Raw genomic sequence first — 19,991 nt, forward strand, 5'->3', positions numbered from 1 at the left:
TGTTTTTGTCTCTCTTTCAAATCAAGATTGCCTCTCGCACTGTTCACATTGTTTATTTTTTTCGTCCACATCCAGATTCAATCAATGACGTAAAACATTTTGTAACAGAAACACTTGGCATGCGGATTCGGTGAGAAAACTAAATTGAAAGACACACACAAATCGAAGGAATGTTCTATAAATATTTATAATAAATAGCATATTGGTTTATTGTTTTGACTTGTTAAATGCATGAATTATTTAGCTTGAGATGCTCAATGGCACTGTACAAATAGTTGGATGATGCAACAGCAAAACTAATTCATTCCGAATGTCAGCCAGTCGGTTTATGCGAATATATGAACAAAAAAAAACAACAAATAATTGAGTTTTTTGCACATACATATTCTGTTCATCCGAATACGCACAACGAAATCTGACCGACTATTGCTATTGTAATTCATGAATGCGTATTATGGCTTTTGTTTGGTATTTCTGTTGCGAATCATTTCCATTTGTTTGCTCCTATAACATATCGATTCAGCATTATATTTCGTTTGCATTTCATCACTCTGCAAAATATAGTGGTTTTGCATCATCATTATTATTATTATTGTTTATGTATGTGTGCGATTTCAGTAAAATGCTATTTTTCTCCGGCATATATAGATTATGATGATAACAAACAAAACAATTACATACTTTTTCTCTTATATGAATTTAAAAAAAATAGGTAATAGAAGTTTTGCGCGTTCTTTGCATTTGAACTCTTTGTCACTTAGCGTTGTGTTGTGCATTCGCATGCCAAAAAAAATCTTCAAAAAGAAAAAAAACTTAATAAACAAAATGACCCAAGTTACGTGATGGTTTCAATAGGTAAAGATAAACTCAATTATTTTGTTTTTATCACGATATGATGATGACGAATGTTTACGATCGATTTTTGCTGATTTCTGAATAGATTTTGTTTTTGTTTTTTGTTCTCAGGTGATTTTCTGTTTGTTATCCGTTTTTAGATGGCATCAGATTTTTTTTTTTCGTGATTGGCGTTCATTAATTATGTACATTTATGGTATTGGTGAACGTGTTTTTTAATTTGGCGTGGTGTCAATGTGTAAAGAGTGTTTATGTGTGTGTGGAGCGCATTGCTTGGTGACTCACAGATGGTTCAAAATAATATTTAATTCTAGAACCATGTTGCATCCTATGGCCTATCATTTGTTTTGGTTGCTTCTTTTGACATTCGTCAGAGATATTCTTTTTTCATTTTTATTTTGTTGCCATTAAATATAATAATCAAATAAGATTTCTGGTGTACTCAAGCTACAAGTATGAGTACACGTTATAAGATAGGTACATTCTCTTAAGATTATAGAAAAGTCACAATTTTTTTGTTCATTTTTTTCAAATTTTTTTTTTTGGTTTGTTTTTTTAGACATTTTTTTCTCATATTTTTTTCCTTTGATTGGATGTTGCGAAAACTTTACATTTATATTTTTTTATATATAAATTTTTTTTTATTGAATAAATGGAAACCAAAACAGACGCCCAAGAGAAAAAAAATATATTAAATGAAAGAAAATATATGTAGAGAGTGTGTGTGCAAATTTTCTTTGCATTTTCAATCGATTTATAGTCCTCACAAATATTATTGAAGTTTTTTATGGGCTGTATGATGAATTTTATTTGTTTTTTTTTTAGTTTTTGTTTCAAATTTCTTTCGTCGGATCTTATACGTAATATATAGAATAGCTAATGAAGTAACGTTTCCCTCTTTTCGACTGATTTTGTTTGTGTGTGTTAATCATTTTTGTTTGCGTATGAATTTAATATTATTTCATTATGTAAACATGAAAGCTTTGCTTTTGTAATTTGAAGAATATTTCTGTTCTTCTGAATTCGTTCTGGACGTACGTACCGGGTGGTAAGTTGACAATTATTCGGAACTATAGAAAATCCGATATCCAGATGGTATCGATTTGTGTGTCTGATCAATGGTGCACCGTGGCATGTTGGCACACACACACAGAGAGAGAGTGACAGACACATCAACGATTACCGTAACACAAATGTCAAAGTACCGAATATTTTCAAATCACATTCACTCAGCAGAGCATCCCATGGAAATTAAACAACGACTTTTGGTGATATAAATATAAAATATGTTATAATACATAAATATGCAATTATAATACATAATGGCTTCATGTTTCATTATAATTATTTTAGTTCTTTTCCATTTCATCTGCATTTTTGTTTTTTGAAATAAATGATTTTGCTCCTCATTGACGTGTTGGAACTGATTTTTTGTTGTTGTTGTTCAAAGTGTATATGTTTCATTGGTATGTGGATATTTTTGTTCACTTTGGATTTTCTTAATGCTTGTGTTGTTTTTGGTTTGCTTTGCTTTAGTTTCGTTTTTAATTTCTTGTTTGTTGTTGGTTTGTTCTTATTTTTTTTTTTGTTTTAGTTGTTTTATGTGTGTCTAAATAGGGTTAATTTGTAACATCTTTTTTTTTTTGTTTTGTTCTCTTCATTTTTGTAATTTTGTATGTTGCTTTAGTAAAGACCACAGCCTCGAAGGTTATTTGCTATGATAACATCGGTGACCGCATCAAATACAAACTGAATATTATTGGTATCGGTTGCACAAGTCATGTGACAATAGATTTCTTTTGAGGTGGATTTATTTTTAGCTTCGAATTGAGCTTGTATGTAGGCAGCCGCTTCGCCGTATTCTTGACCGCCTTCATTTCCGGTATGCATCACATACGAATGTCCAATTCGTGAAATGAGAAAATTGAGCGATAGAACGAGCGCGCGCGCACAAACACATACATTGATAAATTCCGGAGAAAACAGGAACGAGAGCGCACATAGAAACATAATCGATACACCAAGTATACGGGAATATGAAGCGAAACACGATTTGAAATAGAAAGAGAAGAAGAAAAAAATAACAAATTAAGAAACCAATTAGAATGTTGAATCATTTTAGATAAATATCGGATGATGTAGCTACAATTGAAATGCAGCACTTACCTGTGTATTCAGGGAAACAAATTGTCAGTGGGCTCTTACGGATTTTTTCTTCGAAAAGATCTTTCTTATTTAAAAATAGGATAATTGATGTATCCGTAAACCATTTGTTATTGCAAATAGAATCGAATAATTTGAGGGACTCTTGCATTCGGTTCTGTAAATGTGAGAAGAGGAAAAAAACCGTACAATTTACATGAAGTCGAATAAATTAATTTACAAATACGAAAAAAAAAAAAACAAAATGTAGAAAATCTACTGCAACAAAATAAACATAAACGAGTAGCATGAAATGATTGCTAGTCTTTGCAATGAAGTAGACTAGAAATTGGCCTTATTTACATGCTATATGTGAACATATGTAAGCAAATGCGCATAAATAATAAAATGATTGCAATACAAACCGTAGTTTCATCCTCATGTAATACTTGATCGTATTCAGACATTGCAACACAGAAGATGATTGCGGTAACATCTTCGAAGCAATGAATCCATTTCTTTCTCTCAGATCGCTGGCCACCAACATCGAATAATCTGCAAAACGTAAATAATTCGTTAAAAACAATCCAACAAATTCCATTCAATAAACATGTGCTGCGTGCCTGAATGAACTTACTTAAAGTTTAGATTCTTAAATGAAAAGTGTACTTCAACTATTCCAGTAGTTTTCACTCTTGTTCGTAAGATATCTTGTTCGGTCGGTTGATAATCTTTAGCTCCTAATCGATCTAAATCGTCCAAGAAACTGTAAATAAAAACGAATGGAAACAATATGGATGGGTTTAGAAGTGTTGCATACGGTTGCATATAAATAAAAATAAAAATAAAAAATTAAATTAGTTCAAATTCAAGTTGGGTCAACCATTTTAGTTCAAATCATATTGGTCAAAGGTTAAGCTCTATTAGAGTCTATGAAATGTCGAGCGTATTTTCATTCGCAACATGCGGTCTGCTTATTGATTTTATGTGTACGTATTTAACCACGCCTATGGCATGACTCGTATGCGGTGCTCCAAACGTACATGCACACATTTTTTATTCTGGCCATAAAATATTGTCGTTCATATTCAAAATGCTATTTGTTCTCTTTTTATCCATGACAAAAACCATTTGCTGCTTCAGAACTTTTTTTGTTCTGTTGAACTTAGAAAGAGAACGAGAGAGATAGAATTGTACATAAAAGTGAGTGTTGTCAATGTTGAAATCAACTGACACTCTCACAATTCAATTCGTAACAAATGCAAATTACGTCAATATCATTTGTGAGAAGCGATACTAAAACTTACTATACGAGAAATCAAAACTTCAAGTCAAATTGAAAATCCATGTTAATCGATTGAAATTTATAATTGGCATCACGAACGGAAATGGAATTCAGAGCAAGAGTACGAAATAAATATGAAACTCATATGAAAAGGATGATGGAAACGACGAAAATCACAATCATTATTCCAATAATAATAAGTTGTCATTGCTTGAATTTCTAATTGGATTGTAAACATAAGGAGCACCAACTGCTTTGCACACGTGAACATGCCCAAAAGGATTCGGATGCATTTGAATCACCGGCACGCTTGAGCGAGGAAGAGAGGCAGTCACACACACACAGAGAGAGAGAGAGAGAGAGAGAGAGAGAGAGAGAGAGATAGATAGAGAGAGAGATAGATAGAGGAGAAAAAGGAAACCATAAACAGTGCACAGTTACATAAAAACCACAGCCATTTAATTGATGTGACGTGAAAACTTTGACATATATTTGTTGAATCGAAATTTGTAATTGGGAAATTGCACTTAGCTAATTGAAATTGGTGCTACATTCGGATAGTTGATAATATTGACACATTTTGTTAAGCAGATGTTTATAATTGGTAACAATTGAAATCAACCTCAACATCACAGAAAAAAAAACAAATTCACCCGATCGGCAACCAGCTGAAGCAACCAAACCAGACAATCATTCACAATGACATTCAATTAGTGGAACGTGTGAGCATGTGAACAATTTACGCACGTCCACTAACACAACAACAACAAAAATGTGAATGCGATACGCACACAAAACGCGAATGTGATAAGTGGAAATAGGTGTGAACAAAACAACAACGACAGAATATAACCGTTACAACAACTACAATAAGAGTCCTTTTCGAATAAATGAAGCACCTTATTATATCAACAAATATCCATTGTGAACATATGCATGAACAGCAAACCAAAAAAAATCAGAATTTTGCCATTTCAACAATCAAGTCAGAATTATGTAGTAAGCATAAAATTACGCATCTAGCCCAAAGTCAGGCCAGCCAATTAATGCATATATCGACATACAATTAATAAAAAGCACGCACTTACTCTCTCTCTCTCTCTCTCTCTCTCTCTCTCTCTCTCTCTGTCTCTCTCTCTCTTGGGTGCATACTCGATTTACACACATTCAGTGCACTGATTACACACTGGCGCAACAAAATATGGAACATGATATTTTATTGATGGCAAATACAGTTACTCTGCATTGCTTTAAATTAACAATGCACGTTATGTTAATCGAAGAGTTTCCGTTTTGCGAGGGCTTTTTTTTCTATTCATTGAAGAACCTTTTTTGTTTCGATATATGTACACATATAGATTTATTTCATATTTTCAGTGTGTATTTGAAAGAGTCATATGAAGATTGCATGGCAAATAATATAAGTTGTTGTACGATTGTGGAAAATGGCGCCATTGGTGCAATCATGTTGCAGACAATGTTCCTTTATATTCAAGTGTCGCCAAATCACATTGGTTAGCTTATGCATTCGAATTTATAATTTAATATCAAAAGATTTTATGCTCACGACTCGGTATTTTGTATGTTGCGCGCCATATGTGTGCTGCGTATCGATACAATCTCTCTTCCCACATTTTCAAATGGGACAAAAAGTTTCCTTATTATTTTTGAATTTTCCTCTCTTATTCGCTTGTGGCATTATCATAACTAGGTTATATTATAATGTAATCATTTTTAATTTCTTTTTTGTTTCTCTCTAGAAAATTATTGGTAAATAGAGAAATTACGTGAACTCCATCATCGGCGCACAAAAGAGCCTTACAAAGGAATGGCGTAATTGATTTACACATTGAGACGAAACAACAAGGGGAACTAAATCGCCGTCTGAAATAATTGCCTATTCAAGATATGAAGTTGAAGCGAACAAAAAAGCATAAATGGCACGAAATAAGAATGTCGAAGTACACGTAACATTTCAATGGTAATTAGTTTTGGCGTCAAATCGCCGCTACTGAGCAGTCGCAATCGCTTTGGCTACAATAGTAGAATTTTTAATTGAATTTTGAATTGGTTCGAATGATTTCAAAATTTCAAAATGTGAGCAAAAACACACACACACAAACAAACAAAATGGAAAAAAACCGAAACGGGTAAATGGGCATTTGTTGTTTTTCAACCCGAAACCGGCTGGACTAACCGTCATTGCCGAAATGCACAAAATGATGACAGAGAGAGAGAGAGAAGGAGAGAGAGGAAAAAACAGCTACAAGAAAAACCACATCAAAGTCAATGCTTTTATAAAATAAAATCGGTTGCTTCTTCATTTTTCCAGTGGTATAATCGGTAAATCTACAAAACTCAAACAGAACAAAGCGGAATTGGACAGCAAATGTAATGCCCCGAGATATAATCGGCATGATATTTTATTTCTCTTTTTTTTCAACTTGTTTCTTGTAGCTGTTTTTTTTTCTGCATTGTTTGTGGTTGCTTTCGACTTTCAATCAGTCAACCGATCAAAGACTAGATTAAGTAAAAATTCTTTTCACTTTTTTTTTCGTGCGCTATTAAACTCATCGCACGGGCATGGATTACTTTTGTTTTTCCATTGCATGGTGGCATATTCCAAACGATTACATAATCGGAACTGTGAACAAGAAAACCGAATGAACTACAAGACGAAAAAGCATGAACACAATGTGAAACAATCGCACAGCGAACAAGCACGATTACGTAGTACTCATCGCAAATATATACATGCAAAAGCGCACGTTCATTCAAACTTCAAATACCGATTCATAAAGCGAATTAAACAGGCCAAATGTAGTGTATGTGCGCACATATTTGCTGGCCGATTAATTCAGTACCAAACGTCTTGTGCGCCACTACAATATAATGATCGATGCCCAATTCCCATTCATAATGATCTGACAAAATAAATGGCAATTAATTTATCACACAAAAGTTGCGTAAAAGTTCATCACACACGCACACAAAAGCTAAATAAATAAATTAAAGCGTCCGATGTGAAAATGAAATTGAAAATGTGATTTTCGTCGTGCCAAGTTTTGTGGGTCAGTAGAATATTTTGTGTGGCTTTGTTGTTTGCCATTCCCATTATGACTAATGTGTCTATCTGGGCGATGAATTGTGCAAAAGAAAAGGCGCCAAAATACAAATAAAACAAAAATCCAATCTCGAAGTTTAGTCAGTCGAGAGCAGTTTTGACAATCAAGACAAATCACTGTTGTTATTGTATATCTATCGCATGGCTGACTTGAAAATCCATTCAACTCAAATTTGATTTTTTTTTTGTTTGTTCATTATTCTTTTTCTTTGTTATTGTTATTGCTACTTATTGAAGTTGGTTGGCAATTGTGAGTGCGCTTTTGACATTATGTCGATTTTTTGTTGTGTGTGTGTGTTTTACAGTCAGTATTTTCTATTCATGCCCGATTGCGCTAGCAATTCATTCTAGTGGCAGATCCGTGATAGGCTTCATCGTGTTGGATGTCATATGTGTGTTTTTCCCGTCTTTCTTTATGATTGGAATACGATTTTTGCGAAATAGAACAAAAACCTAATCAAATGTTCACTTTCATGTAACGATTCATTTGCTTTTCGACCTGCATTTGCAATTCTCACTTGTTTCGTTTTTGTTCGATTTCATGTATTGTGTTTATTTTCATTTTTATTTCGGGCGGGTAGATTCTGAATTTGCACATAAAATTGTATGTTGTGTGCTTGTTTACAGTCGATATGCTTGTTGCAAATATTAATGTGAGTGCACGGAACAGAAACAAAAAAAAACAACAACAACATCAACAACACATTTTTTAAGGAAAAAAAGAAGTCTTACATAACCTTCAATGCGTTATCGCATTCGAGTTTTCTTTGAATAATATAGCTTTTCTTTTGGTTTTAGCCGTTTTTTTTTTGTTATGCGATCGTTAACTAGACAGTTTACAATTTCAAATTGAATGCGTGCATTATTCGCGGTCAGTATTCGCAGAGATTCGCCAGAGCATGTGCCGAATGTAATTGAATATGTAATCCATACGCATTGATAGTGTCCGTTGTGTGGTATCGTCACGGTTTTCTATGCTTCGTTTTTTATTTTCATGTGTGTGTGTGTGTGTGTGCGCGTTTGTTGTGGTTTTTTCTTGCTTCTTTTTTCTTCAGTTTTTGCCGCTGCTGTTGCTTCTTCTTTTTCTCTTCTTCTTCAATCATATCGCTCTTGTTTTTATGCAGTGATTTGATGATTTTGTAATGGGAATTGCAAAACCCAAGACGAAAAGAAGAAACAACGGTGAGCAAAAGAAAAGCACGTTTGTTTACAAGTGAACGCACTGCGAAATGTTTATACATATATGCACAAACGCTCAATAGAATTCATATTTATGGTTTGCAATTGTATTTATATTGCGAATCGATTGCAATTTGATTCGTTACATTAATCGTCTTATAGTTGTTAGTTCGTATACATCTTTTTTTAAGCGATTGCATTTGGCTGTGTTGTGACGCACGCGTCCGTTTGCTTGCTCGGCCAATGCAACCGTCAAATTATTTTCAAGATGTTTGTGTGTGTGCTTCGACGACCAACGCAATGTCGATACATCTTATACAAGGTAAAATTAAAATGAATTTTGCTGTTGTTATTTTATTTATTACATTTTTTTTTTCTTCTTCTTGTTCGTCGTCATTACGTGAACTAATATATACGAACGATTCGATGTTGCATGAAGATTGGAAGTAATTCAAGAATCCACCTCCTCCTGATTACACGTTCGCTTATTTTTATTTTGTATCTATGTTACGTGACATTCGCTGACCAATTGAGACGATTCGACTCATTAAATACGTTATAATAGATTGCACAATTCCACCGACAGATTCTGATTTGAAATACGGAAATGAAGCGCTAAACAGCCATTCATTTCATTTTGTTTTTTGGTGACATAAGTAACGTTCACCATCAAAACTAAGATTGTTCATTTGTCGAGCGCACGCGCATTACGAATCTTTATTGGATGCGACTCGGTTGTTGCAAAAATCCGTGAATTACCTTTCAAATGTTATTTTATCGAGATTACTGTTGTGTAAGAAAAAAAAAACCCTTTTTATTTGCATATGTCCGCTGAAACATTACCCACAAATAGTCGTTCAACATATAAATGAGAAAGAAATGTATTACGAGAGAATGCGAAATGATTATGTTATTCATATTCTTGTGAGAAGGTTCTTGTGCCACTTTTTTATAAATAGCAAAGGATAAGAGAGAAAAAAAACAACACAAACTTGTTTGAATTATAAGTACTTAAGGTTGGCGTTAAATTGGAACCAAAAGTTATGCATATTTATTATTTAAATAGGTTCAGGACAAAATAAGAAGTATATTATGTGTGTTTTGTGCACGCGGAGACCATTTTCTTCGTAATGCTCTTGTTTGCTAAACGATTATTAAACACATACACACAATTTTCTGCTTTTTCTTTCGCATTTGTTATACTAATTCTGCGCTTATCGACTTGTTGTGAATGCACGATATGACTATCATATTTTGATTTTTCGTTCGTGATGTTTTAAAATGTGTCGTTGTTTTGCTCTTTTTCTGAGGTTTTACAAGGATTCTCTTATTTTATACCATCGTTCGGTTTGGCTTTTGGCACCATTTATATATGTGTGTGTGTACAAACATCAGCACGCACTGTTGATAATTCACAGGATTTGTGGCTCATACACACTCACATACATAAAAAAAATACGTTTCTTGTTGTTATAAGTATATTAAATTTTGTCGCGGTTTGATATGCATTGCCTCTTTGCTCTATAGTATCATTTTGTACACTCTCCCTCTTTGTACTGTTGAGTCATTGCGAGAATATTTGGCGTCTAAATGGGAAGTACGATTAACTATTTATGACTATGACTTCGGTATATGACTCTCCGTGAATTGAATTGCATACACACATTATAATATCCACCATGCACAAACATATTTATGTAAATGAGCTCGTAGGTGATGTTTATCGTGTGTATAAAAGAATAAATATCACTAGACATGAAAGCAACATTATTTTATTTTTTTCTTTTGCGAGCAAATCATTTCATTAAATGAAAGGAAAAGAGCGCCAGCGCTTAAACGCACATATACAGAAACTAGTTATGCGTCCGTTTTGCTTTCATAATTCGGAAAAATGTGCGCGGCATCGATCGATAAAATATACGCCGCCTTTACTCGCGAGCTTTTCGTGCGTTGATATATTGTCTTCAAAAATTGATAATAGCTTGAATTGGGCTATTTTATGAAAAAAAGAAGAAGAAGAAGAAAGAAACACACGAAGAACTGTATGCGCCTTCATGTAGTTCGGTCGATTAGTTGAACAGTTTCGAACCGATTTCAAATGTGTATGCCATGGATTAGATTGAATTATTAACAATAAACGACAATAATAATCGTAATACAAACTCATCTGATTTGCACATAGATAAAAATGATGCAGGAAATGTGTGTGTGTGTATAACCGAAATTATATGATACAACAGAGATTTTGTGTCGAATCCGAATGCTACCGAACGCAGAAAAAAAATCAACAACATTGGTTTGTTTTAAATTCTTCGCTAGTTTTGTGCGTCGAGTTAAATGTTGATATGATTGAATTTGTGGTGCGTGTATTTATGTGGTCGGTTTTTGTTGTCTGGTGACCGTATTTTGTCATTGTCGTCGGACAATTTTATTTCTACGCTTCTCACACTCACTTTTTTTTTTGCTGAATTGAGATATTTCAAATCTCAACGAATTGTTTGTTGCGGGCACAAAATAACGAGCATACACAATATCAGCTTCCCCATTGTCAATGATGACAATACTAACCAACAATGTTCAATTTTCGTTGATGGTCGCGTCTGCTGTTTTATTCTCTGCGTTGATTATTCAACATACGAGACACATCGTTGTATATTGCCTCGTTGTCGGTACTTTAAATTCAGTCCGATCAGATCGGCCGACACTGATAACCAACAAGAGAAAAACCAACAACACACCAAACAACAAATAAGCGAACGAATTCGTTGGCGCGATATTTTTTTCTTCTTCCATTGCTGATCTTTTTGTAGTTCCGAAAATTAAATTACAACCAATAAATGAATTCCCTCGTTTATTGTTCCATCGCATTTTGCTGTTGCGTTTAGATATTGTTTCATCTTTTTTTTATTGTATTCACCGTCTCTATCATTTTTTTTTCTACGATGAAAATTGTGCTGTGTCGAAACACTTAAACATATATCTATCCAAATATACATAATTGTAGCAGTCCAGCAACACAAAATGTATGATATAATGCGTGAAGATTAACATAAGACCGTGATTTTCATTAGCAACAAATTGTGTGTTTGACACACATATACATACGAAAAAGGAACCGTTCAATAATCAGTTTAACGTGTGAAATTTAATTATCAGACAATGGCGTTGAAACGATTGTTTAAAGAGCTAGGATGGCAAACAAAGAGATATATATATAGAGAGAGAAGCAACCACCGATATACACATAGAGAAAGAGAATTTCCGAATAATTTCGCATATTGCATGTGATTTGATTATTATAAGTTGCCGTTGGCTATATGTCGGTTCGATCGGAGATAACGTGCTGATCCATTGCTCAATATGCACTCGAATTTCAAATGAAAATAACGCGTGTCACATAAAAACTATAGATTTGAAAAAAATGTTGCTTAGTTCCGAATTGCAGCCGATTGAATTACATAATACCCGATGGGAAAATTCACGTTTTGTATTCGCGGCAAGTACACACACGAAAAATGACACGAGGAAACGCACAAAAAAAAAACAACAACCATACAGAAGCATATATGATGATAGTAAATCATTTTGTATAACGCCAACCTGACACACGAAATTGCTTGTAAAACTATTATCGATGAATTATGATTCGGTTGAATTTAGCTTGTGTTGGTTATTTATTTAGTTTTGTTGCATTCTCTTCTTCTTATTATTTTTTTCTTGGCATATTTGTCCCGTACGGTTTCCGCAAGAGTAATTTATAAAATGATGGAAGCAATTAAACAAATCTGTACCTGAGATTTCATGACATCTGCTCCACGACACATAATCATTATCATTTTCAAATTGAATAAGAGATCAGATAAATGTTTGTGTCAGTACCCATATAATTCATTTGCGGAGTAATTTTGACGGTGGCGGGACTGTGCGGAGTTTGGCGGAGATGACATACAAACTCTGTGTGTACGAGGGTAACAGCACTTCTATGTGCATCATTCTTACGCAGATGATTAGTAACTTAGTTGTGTGTACGGCTACTAAGATGTTCGTTTGGAGAAAATAAATCTATGAACAGCAAAGAATGCTGTTGCACTCGTACACACAGCATTTGCATGCTATCTCCGCCGAACTCCGCACAGTCCCGTCATCGACAAAATTACTCCGCAAATGAGTTATATGGGTAGGCCGTTTCATTTGGCCGATGAAATTAAACGGGTTTATTTTTTTCGTTATCGCTTAAATACCTTCTCAATTACTTTAAATGACAAGAAATCGATCTTAACAAGTGTATATCTTTCATTTAATTAGTACAGCATCAGCTGTAGCAGCAGGGCGTTTATCAGTCATTATGTCACAATTTGAAGCATTTTGCTAATCGAACATCGATAATTAATGACTTTCGCATTTTTAACGATAGAAAAACCAAGTGTTTATTTGAATTGGAGGCAGAGAAGCAATATGTGGCAAATACGGCAGAAAACCTCTCTAATTTATCGAAATTCATCGATATTTGCGAACCGGAAATAATATGCATGTATAGAGTGCATTTGATCTTGTTAAAAAAATGAAACCCATTCTGGGTACATACTTTTACTTTTTTTCAACTCACTTTAAATAGAACTGACAATGTTGATGTCACGTAGCTACTCCACGATTATATAATTTTTTTATTAGCGTTAAGAACCTTTTTTGCATAACGTGTTCTAAACCGAGCTATAGAATATCCAATATTCAATTCGATTTTTTTATAATTATGAAAACACCGAACCAGACACTTTCTGTTTCCTTTGATTTTATTGACTTATATCCACACATTTGTAGCAAAATAGAAAGGTTTCTCGTCTATCTTCTTCAATTATTCTTCTGCGAATGAGACTTTTATAAATAAATAAACCGGTTTCAAGACAGTCTGATGATCATCTATCTGATCTTATGTCTTTCGATTTCAATTTGAACTGTGTGTCATTTAGAATTGATTTTTAATTTATTCAAATGAGTCGGCATTTTGTAAATGTTAGATTTTACTTTGCTAAAAATAGAAATTAAGTAAAAGCATTCATTGTTCGTCTAAAATCAAACAGAAGACAAACCATGATAAAAAAAATTACTTCAATGCGTGTACTTTTCGCTCTTATACTTCTTTTCGCCATTGGTTTATTGTCATTCCGATGAAATGAAGTTGGTATTTTAATGAAGAATCTTGATAATGAAAATTATTTCGTTCGAATGTTAAGTTCATGTAAATACCATGGATTCCAAATTGACATAAAAAACAACAAACACGTAATAAAATAAAAATCCATCCGAAGTTTTGTCAATACGGTTATGGTAGTGTGCGCACTGTCGTAATACCATAGACGACGGTGACTTAAATATTCATACATAATGTGTACTGAAGCATTTGAAGAAATTTATGGACAACATATTAATCAAGAATCGCACGAGTTATGCAGAACAAGAGAATGTGTTTTCTTTTCTGTTTCTTTTTTTTTTCGTTGCGCGAAAACTGGATTGGGAATTTTGCCAATTTAAATATTTGCGCTCATATCATCTGATGACACATAATATATGTGAATGAACGTGTCTTGAAAAAAATGTGTCTCTTACTCTTGTTTCTAAAAATTTCCGGAGGACCTGAGATTTTGTTGAGACATTTCTAATCCATGCATATCATCAATAACGCCATATATATGCTGGAATATTGTTGACACTTTGATTCCTTACTTTCTTTTTCATTTTCGATGAAAAATATGAAATAAAAATGGTATATGTCGATGGTGTACAGTGTACAGACCATCGACGAGGTATGTATTGAAGGGAAACGAATATCAAATTAAATTGTAATCGTTCATTAAATCTGTCTAGTCGCTTTTATCACTTTAACAGCCATACTAATTTGTAATTAATTATGAATCGCTGCATGGAAATTGCTCATATACCTGTAAACGGTTTAGTTCTATATGCCTTTACAATCGAAAAGAAAGAGGAAAAGGGTAATAAAACAACAACGAAAAAACGAAAAATTAAAATGTTCATTCAATTTGCAAATGAAAATAGCCTCGTAAATAATGAAGCTCTGCATCAAACTCAAAAAATTTTCTATTTCATGATTCACGCTTATTCGCATCGCGTATTTTCGCTTTACTTATCGATTATGTAAGCGTCAGCAAAGCCAAACAACTATGCATCCGTATGAGTCGCATAAATACACATTGCACAGTGCGACCAACATTTTGCTATCAAAACATATGAAATATCCGATTCATAGAGATTTGAACAAACCAACGTTGCTATTATTATGGTAACGGGCAAATTGCAGTCGACAAAACGGTTTTGTGGTTTAACTGAATAAAACCGTTTTTTTTTTTTCACGGAAGATGGTTTGTTGATGTACTTTTGTATGGCATTTGTGCCTACGTGCACAAACGAGTAATTACAAAAGAATTAACTTTGATGTCGTTTTTATTTGTTGCTTTAAAAAAGCCGCATTAACGTTATTGAATTAATATGAAGGAAAAAATATGGCAAAAAAATTAATTACCCTCAGAACCACATTTTCTGATGGTTGCCACAACATCTATTGTGTGACAGACCAAAATAATAAAAAAAACAACCACAACATGAAAAGGAGCAGAAAAAATGTGTTTTGTTTTCCATGTAATAATGTGCTTTTCTTTTTTCCAACTGTCTTAATACGTGCCCATTGATCAGTAAACAAATCGATATAGGTCGTACTGATTATTCATTTTTAAAATATTCAACAAATAGATAAACCAACAAAAACGGCCAGCTACTTCGAATTTGACCCGAATCGATGACACATGATTGATCAAATATTTGTATGCGACAATAACAACAAAAATTGAAACGACAAATTTACCAAGCCAAAAATGTATTCATTCTATTTTCATTGAACAAATAAAGAGCTGACGATAAAATCGTTTTCAAATTCATAAGAAATGACCATTCTCTATTTCAATACGCATGGATGTTATTGGTGGCAATGGTGGCTAAAATTATCAATTATAATATTGGCCAATTGGTATATCGGAAACTGCTTAACCTCTTATCTCTTCACCGAAACGCATTCATATATTTATCAAGCGTTAATAAATTGAGGAAAAACGAATTTTTCAGCAATGTTGTGCGCAAGTTACATTTTTGGCTCCCTTTCTCTCTCTCTTTTTTCGTCACTTTGTGTGACGGAATGGAAAATGTGCTGGAAAACCGTATGGAAAAATTGGCGATGATTCAAAATGTGTGAATTCCATTTCCAATGTTTGGATAATTGAATTTCCTGACAGCAAAGTGCGCGAACAAAAAGCAAATAGTTTTGTTCCCACAGACGCATTCGGGATCGTCATCGTCAACGACGTCATTACCGACAATGTTTGTAGAGAAGAGAAGTGCTTCAAGCACTTATTCAAATACAATGTTATATAATAGCCGCTTTTTTCTCTGTCTCTCTTTCTCTGGTTTGTCGTTTACCAATTTCGGTTTCGTCTTCAAATTTTTTTGGCCACAAACAGTAACAATAATGCTGTTATTTTTTTCTTCTCTTCTATTCAGACGCGTCCATTTGCTAATGACATTGAAAATCATGCTGAAGGTGTTCAATGATAAAAGAAATCACATCGATTTCGTGTATATGTATGTAACGAGTATGGTTTGCCATAAATATTTATTAAAGCACAAATAAATAGCCAATTTTAGCATGAAAATGTGCAGAATACACAAACATTCGAAATGTACACACGATTTTATTTGCATTGGGTGACAATATGATGCGGGAGAAGAAAAAAAAAGAATTCCAGTGAATATTCTATACGACTAATATCAATTGATACACAAACACAAAAAAAACTGTAATAAATTTAGAAAATTTCTCATGGGTATTGAATGCCAATTACATCATTTGATGTGGTCGATCGATCGCATTGAAGATGGAGACACGAAAGACAGAGAGAATTGGTGCGAAACTGTGCAGCATCAATTATGATGGCGGGCGTAATTTCTGGTTGGTCGCGCAAAGAAGAGAGTAAAAAACGACATCGTCGAATGACAATAATTGTAAATCAAATTCGATTAGTGACAGTGGGTCTGTTGAGCTTGTGTCACACAAACACCCATTCGCCTGAGTAATGTGTCGTACTCTTCTTCATCATTTCAATTGACTATGCATGCTTTCTGTGCGGCGATCATTTCTTTTTCTTCTCATTTCTTTGCGTTGCTTCATTGAAAAATCACACACAAGGCACATTACATAATCGAATGTGAAACAAACAAGTGAATTATTGGCTTAAAGGTGACAATGTAAAAAATAAATATATTCGAAAATCATGCGATTTTTCGTTCGCATTTATCATATGTTATTGTTTCGATTATTCTTTTATTTTGTTGTACATCGAATCGTGGTGGATTTGCTTTCGATCATTTACTATGCTTCAAATAACTTGATGGCATTTTATTACAACGGAAGATGATAGAAAAACACCAAGTCAAATCATCAACAGCACACATGCTGCAGCATCGACGAATAGCAAATAACATTCACTTGTCACACCAATGAAAGATTAGGAGTGCACATTTTATTGTCATTTAATGCACTTTACCTATATATGTGCCACGAATGAATAATGTCTCGTCAATTTTTCAATGCGCAACTTGGCTACAAATTCGATAAGAACAATCACAAACATTTTTTTTTGCATGAAAGCGAACACGACTATGCAACTCGAACATTTGTTAACATTTTTGAATACGATATTAGATTTTATGGCAGAGAAATTGCATCACACCGAATGGCAAATCGAATACAATTTACAATTTAATAAACACCACATTTGTTAGATCATCAAATGGATGGATTGTGCATGAATCGTGCATTTTTAGTAATAGAATGCAAAATTAAGAAACACACATAAACGCTACCCATTTCGCATAAATGACAGAGAATGTGGCATCCATTTAATACAACTTATGGCATATCATCACAATTATCGGCCATGTCTACATTAATGCAATCGTCTTTTATCACATATATGTACATTTTGTTTTGTGTTTGTACAAAAGATATACACCCTGAATGAGCGAACATGTGCACGCTTTTTGTGTTCATCGATACAACAACAACAACAATGACGAAAAAACACAAAAAATTTAAATATCTTTGCGCAAACAAAAGGTATAAAAACCGATTCGAATTGCATCGAAGTGTATAGATTGAAATTAAGTTGAAGGCAAAAAGTGATGTACGAATCCAATGTCTTCGTTTGCATTGTTGCATTGCAATCCAATGGATAATCAAAGAGTAGGTTTATATGTCATGAACTGAGCAAATAAACATGCAATGACAGTGAGTTTAACTCACTTTGTTTACCCGTTTCATTCTCTCTTTCTCTTTTTATTCATATCGCCTTCACTTGAGATGCTACAATGCTTAAGAGCGCCCGCCACCTGATCAGAATCATGAGCGGCATAACCCATAGTTGACATAATAAGTAAGATAAATTTCTTCAGCAAGATTTCGACATTCTCCAAGTGCACACTTCTCTCAGTTCGCTACGTTTGCAATATCTTTGTAATGTATGTAATATATGCATTCAAGCACATGAGATTTCTTACACATTCTATAAAAAACTTCATTTTCATTCAAATTTTTTTGGATGATTTGTGCTGCTGCTGCTGCTGTCACCGGCCACTTGCACAGCCCCGACATTGCGATGCTCAAATATTTTACCAAATGTGATACATGATTTAACGATGAAATCAACTGCATACATTCAATGTGCACGCGATGAAATGCTGTGCGACATACAACTGCTTAGCAAATAAATACATTGTGCTGTAGGCTGTTGAGATTTCTTATTGCTTCTTCTTCATGTTTGTTGGATGAGTTATTTTTTTCGAATCTTTTTTTGTGTTCATTTTTGCTTCTTATTTTCATAACTGATTTTTTTTTCTTTTCTTTTTCGTTGTTCATACAATTTTCATCTTCTCCATTTTTTGTTGGTGTTTATTGTAAAATTGCGTATATCGCACTTTAAATCTTGATGTGCGCTTCTTTTTTGATATTTAAGCTATATTTTCATTTTTATTTGCGCTTTTTTTCACGTTTTGCTGTTATTTTTATTTGGGTTGGTATCGGTTGTGTGCTCGTGCGCGTTTTCATTCGCACAAGCGCATTATGTTTTTTTTTTAATGTCGCTCATCATGTCGTTTCTTGTTCGCTTGTATTTGCTTGAGTGCCGATGTATGTTGAGAAAGAGAAAAGTTATGAAAACACTTGAGGCTGTCTCATTTCACTTGTGACAATAAGCCAGACCCCAGTCCAGACGCACACGCTGTGCATGCCATACCGATCAAAGTAGTTCACATTATACATCAATCTGCTTTTCTTGTAATGTTAAGTTCAAATTTTCAGTTTTGGCCACAGTCGCAAGTCAACAGAGAATAAAATACATACATTTCAGGCTGGTGATGCGTAATATGTACGACTTTTATATTGAATTAAAATGGAAATAAGAAATATACACAAATGCCGTACATCACATCATAGAATACACTTAGTCATGATGGCCGGGCGTGTGTGATGTGATGTGCGCGCTCGAGCACGATCATCAAAATGTACCGAGAAAGCACCATGTATAAATGCGATAGAGTGAGATAATGATGCACACACGACGTCACAAACAAACGAATGAACTAACTAAAGAAAACAACAACGCTTGAAAACCGAAGTGAACTGAAGAAGTGTGTTTTTTTTGTACCAATTTCTTCAGCAATTACTTTCACTTGTTGTTGGGCCCTGCGCGCCAACTCTACTGCATTTTATAACCACAATAATACACACAACAAGATAGACAAAGTCAACGAGTGTCATTAGTTTGTCTAATGGCTTTTTCCCACAACCATTTTGCTGCTTACTTGCAGTTTTATGTGCAATGTGTGCTCCATGCGCTCGATAGCGTGAGCGCGCGCTTGCATTCGCACTTTTGTTCTGATACTGAAAATGTGTTGCATGGAATTTGGTATGCTTTATGAAATAATCTATATATTTATGTAATTTTTGGCAATTTGTTCCAGAATGTGTCACATGGTTCATTTTAAAATGATTTACAATGTGCTATGGAATGAAATGGAAAGCGAACTGCCGTTGGCTCGGTTCCATCTGCCCAGCATTTTTTTAATGAGGAACTTTGTATTTGGACAGATCGACTATACTTCCGAGCAGACGGCCGAAATACTCTCTCACACACACACACATACACACACTCACCCAAACACAAATCATGTGTATTTTCGTCATTTGTGTATGTAAGTGGATCTAACTATATGTGTGTTAAACTCATGATGGTATAGATTTTAACATTAAACAAACTTTACTAGTTGTACAAATAGTTTTGTGTA

At 34.0% G+C, this 19,991-nt stretch overlaps 1 protein-coding gene across 6 annotated transcripts in view; it reads right to left on the bottom strand.

Moving 5' to 3' along the window:
* Positions 1-1,668: 1,668 nt before the first annotated feature.
* The window catches only part of LOC116338929 (G protein alpha o subunit), a 43,917-nt gene continuing 25,594 nt past the window's right edge, over positions 1,669-19,991 (bottom strand). For all 6 annotated transcript variants that reach the window (XM_031764507.1, XM_031764508.1, XM_031764512.1 and 3 more), the window contains exons 6-9: positions 3,635-3,763; positions 3,423-3,552; positions 3,022-3,175; positions 1,669-2,726 (exon numbers count right to left, since the gene is read on the bottom strand). In XM_031764507.1, the coding sequence (XP_031620367.1) occupies positions 2,539-2,726; positions 3,022-3,175; positions 3,423-3,552; positions 3,635-3,763 (601 nt within the window). In that variant the 3' untranslated portion in view covers positions 1,669-2,538. The remainder of the gene's footprint in view (positions 2,727-3,021; positions 3,176-3,422; positions 3,553-3,634; positions 3,764-19,991) is intronic.

This window comes from Contarinia nasturtii, unplaced genomic scaffold (assembly GCF_009176525.2).
Source record: "Contarinia nasturtii isolate CC-2019 unplaced genomic scaffold, AAFC_CNas_1.1 Cnas_scaffold_414, whole genome shotgun sequence".
NCBI lineage: Eukaryota > Metazoa > Arthropoda > Insecta > Diptera > Cecidomyiidae > Contarinia > Contarinia nasturtii.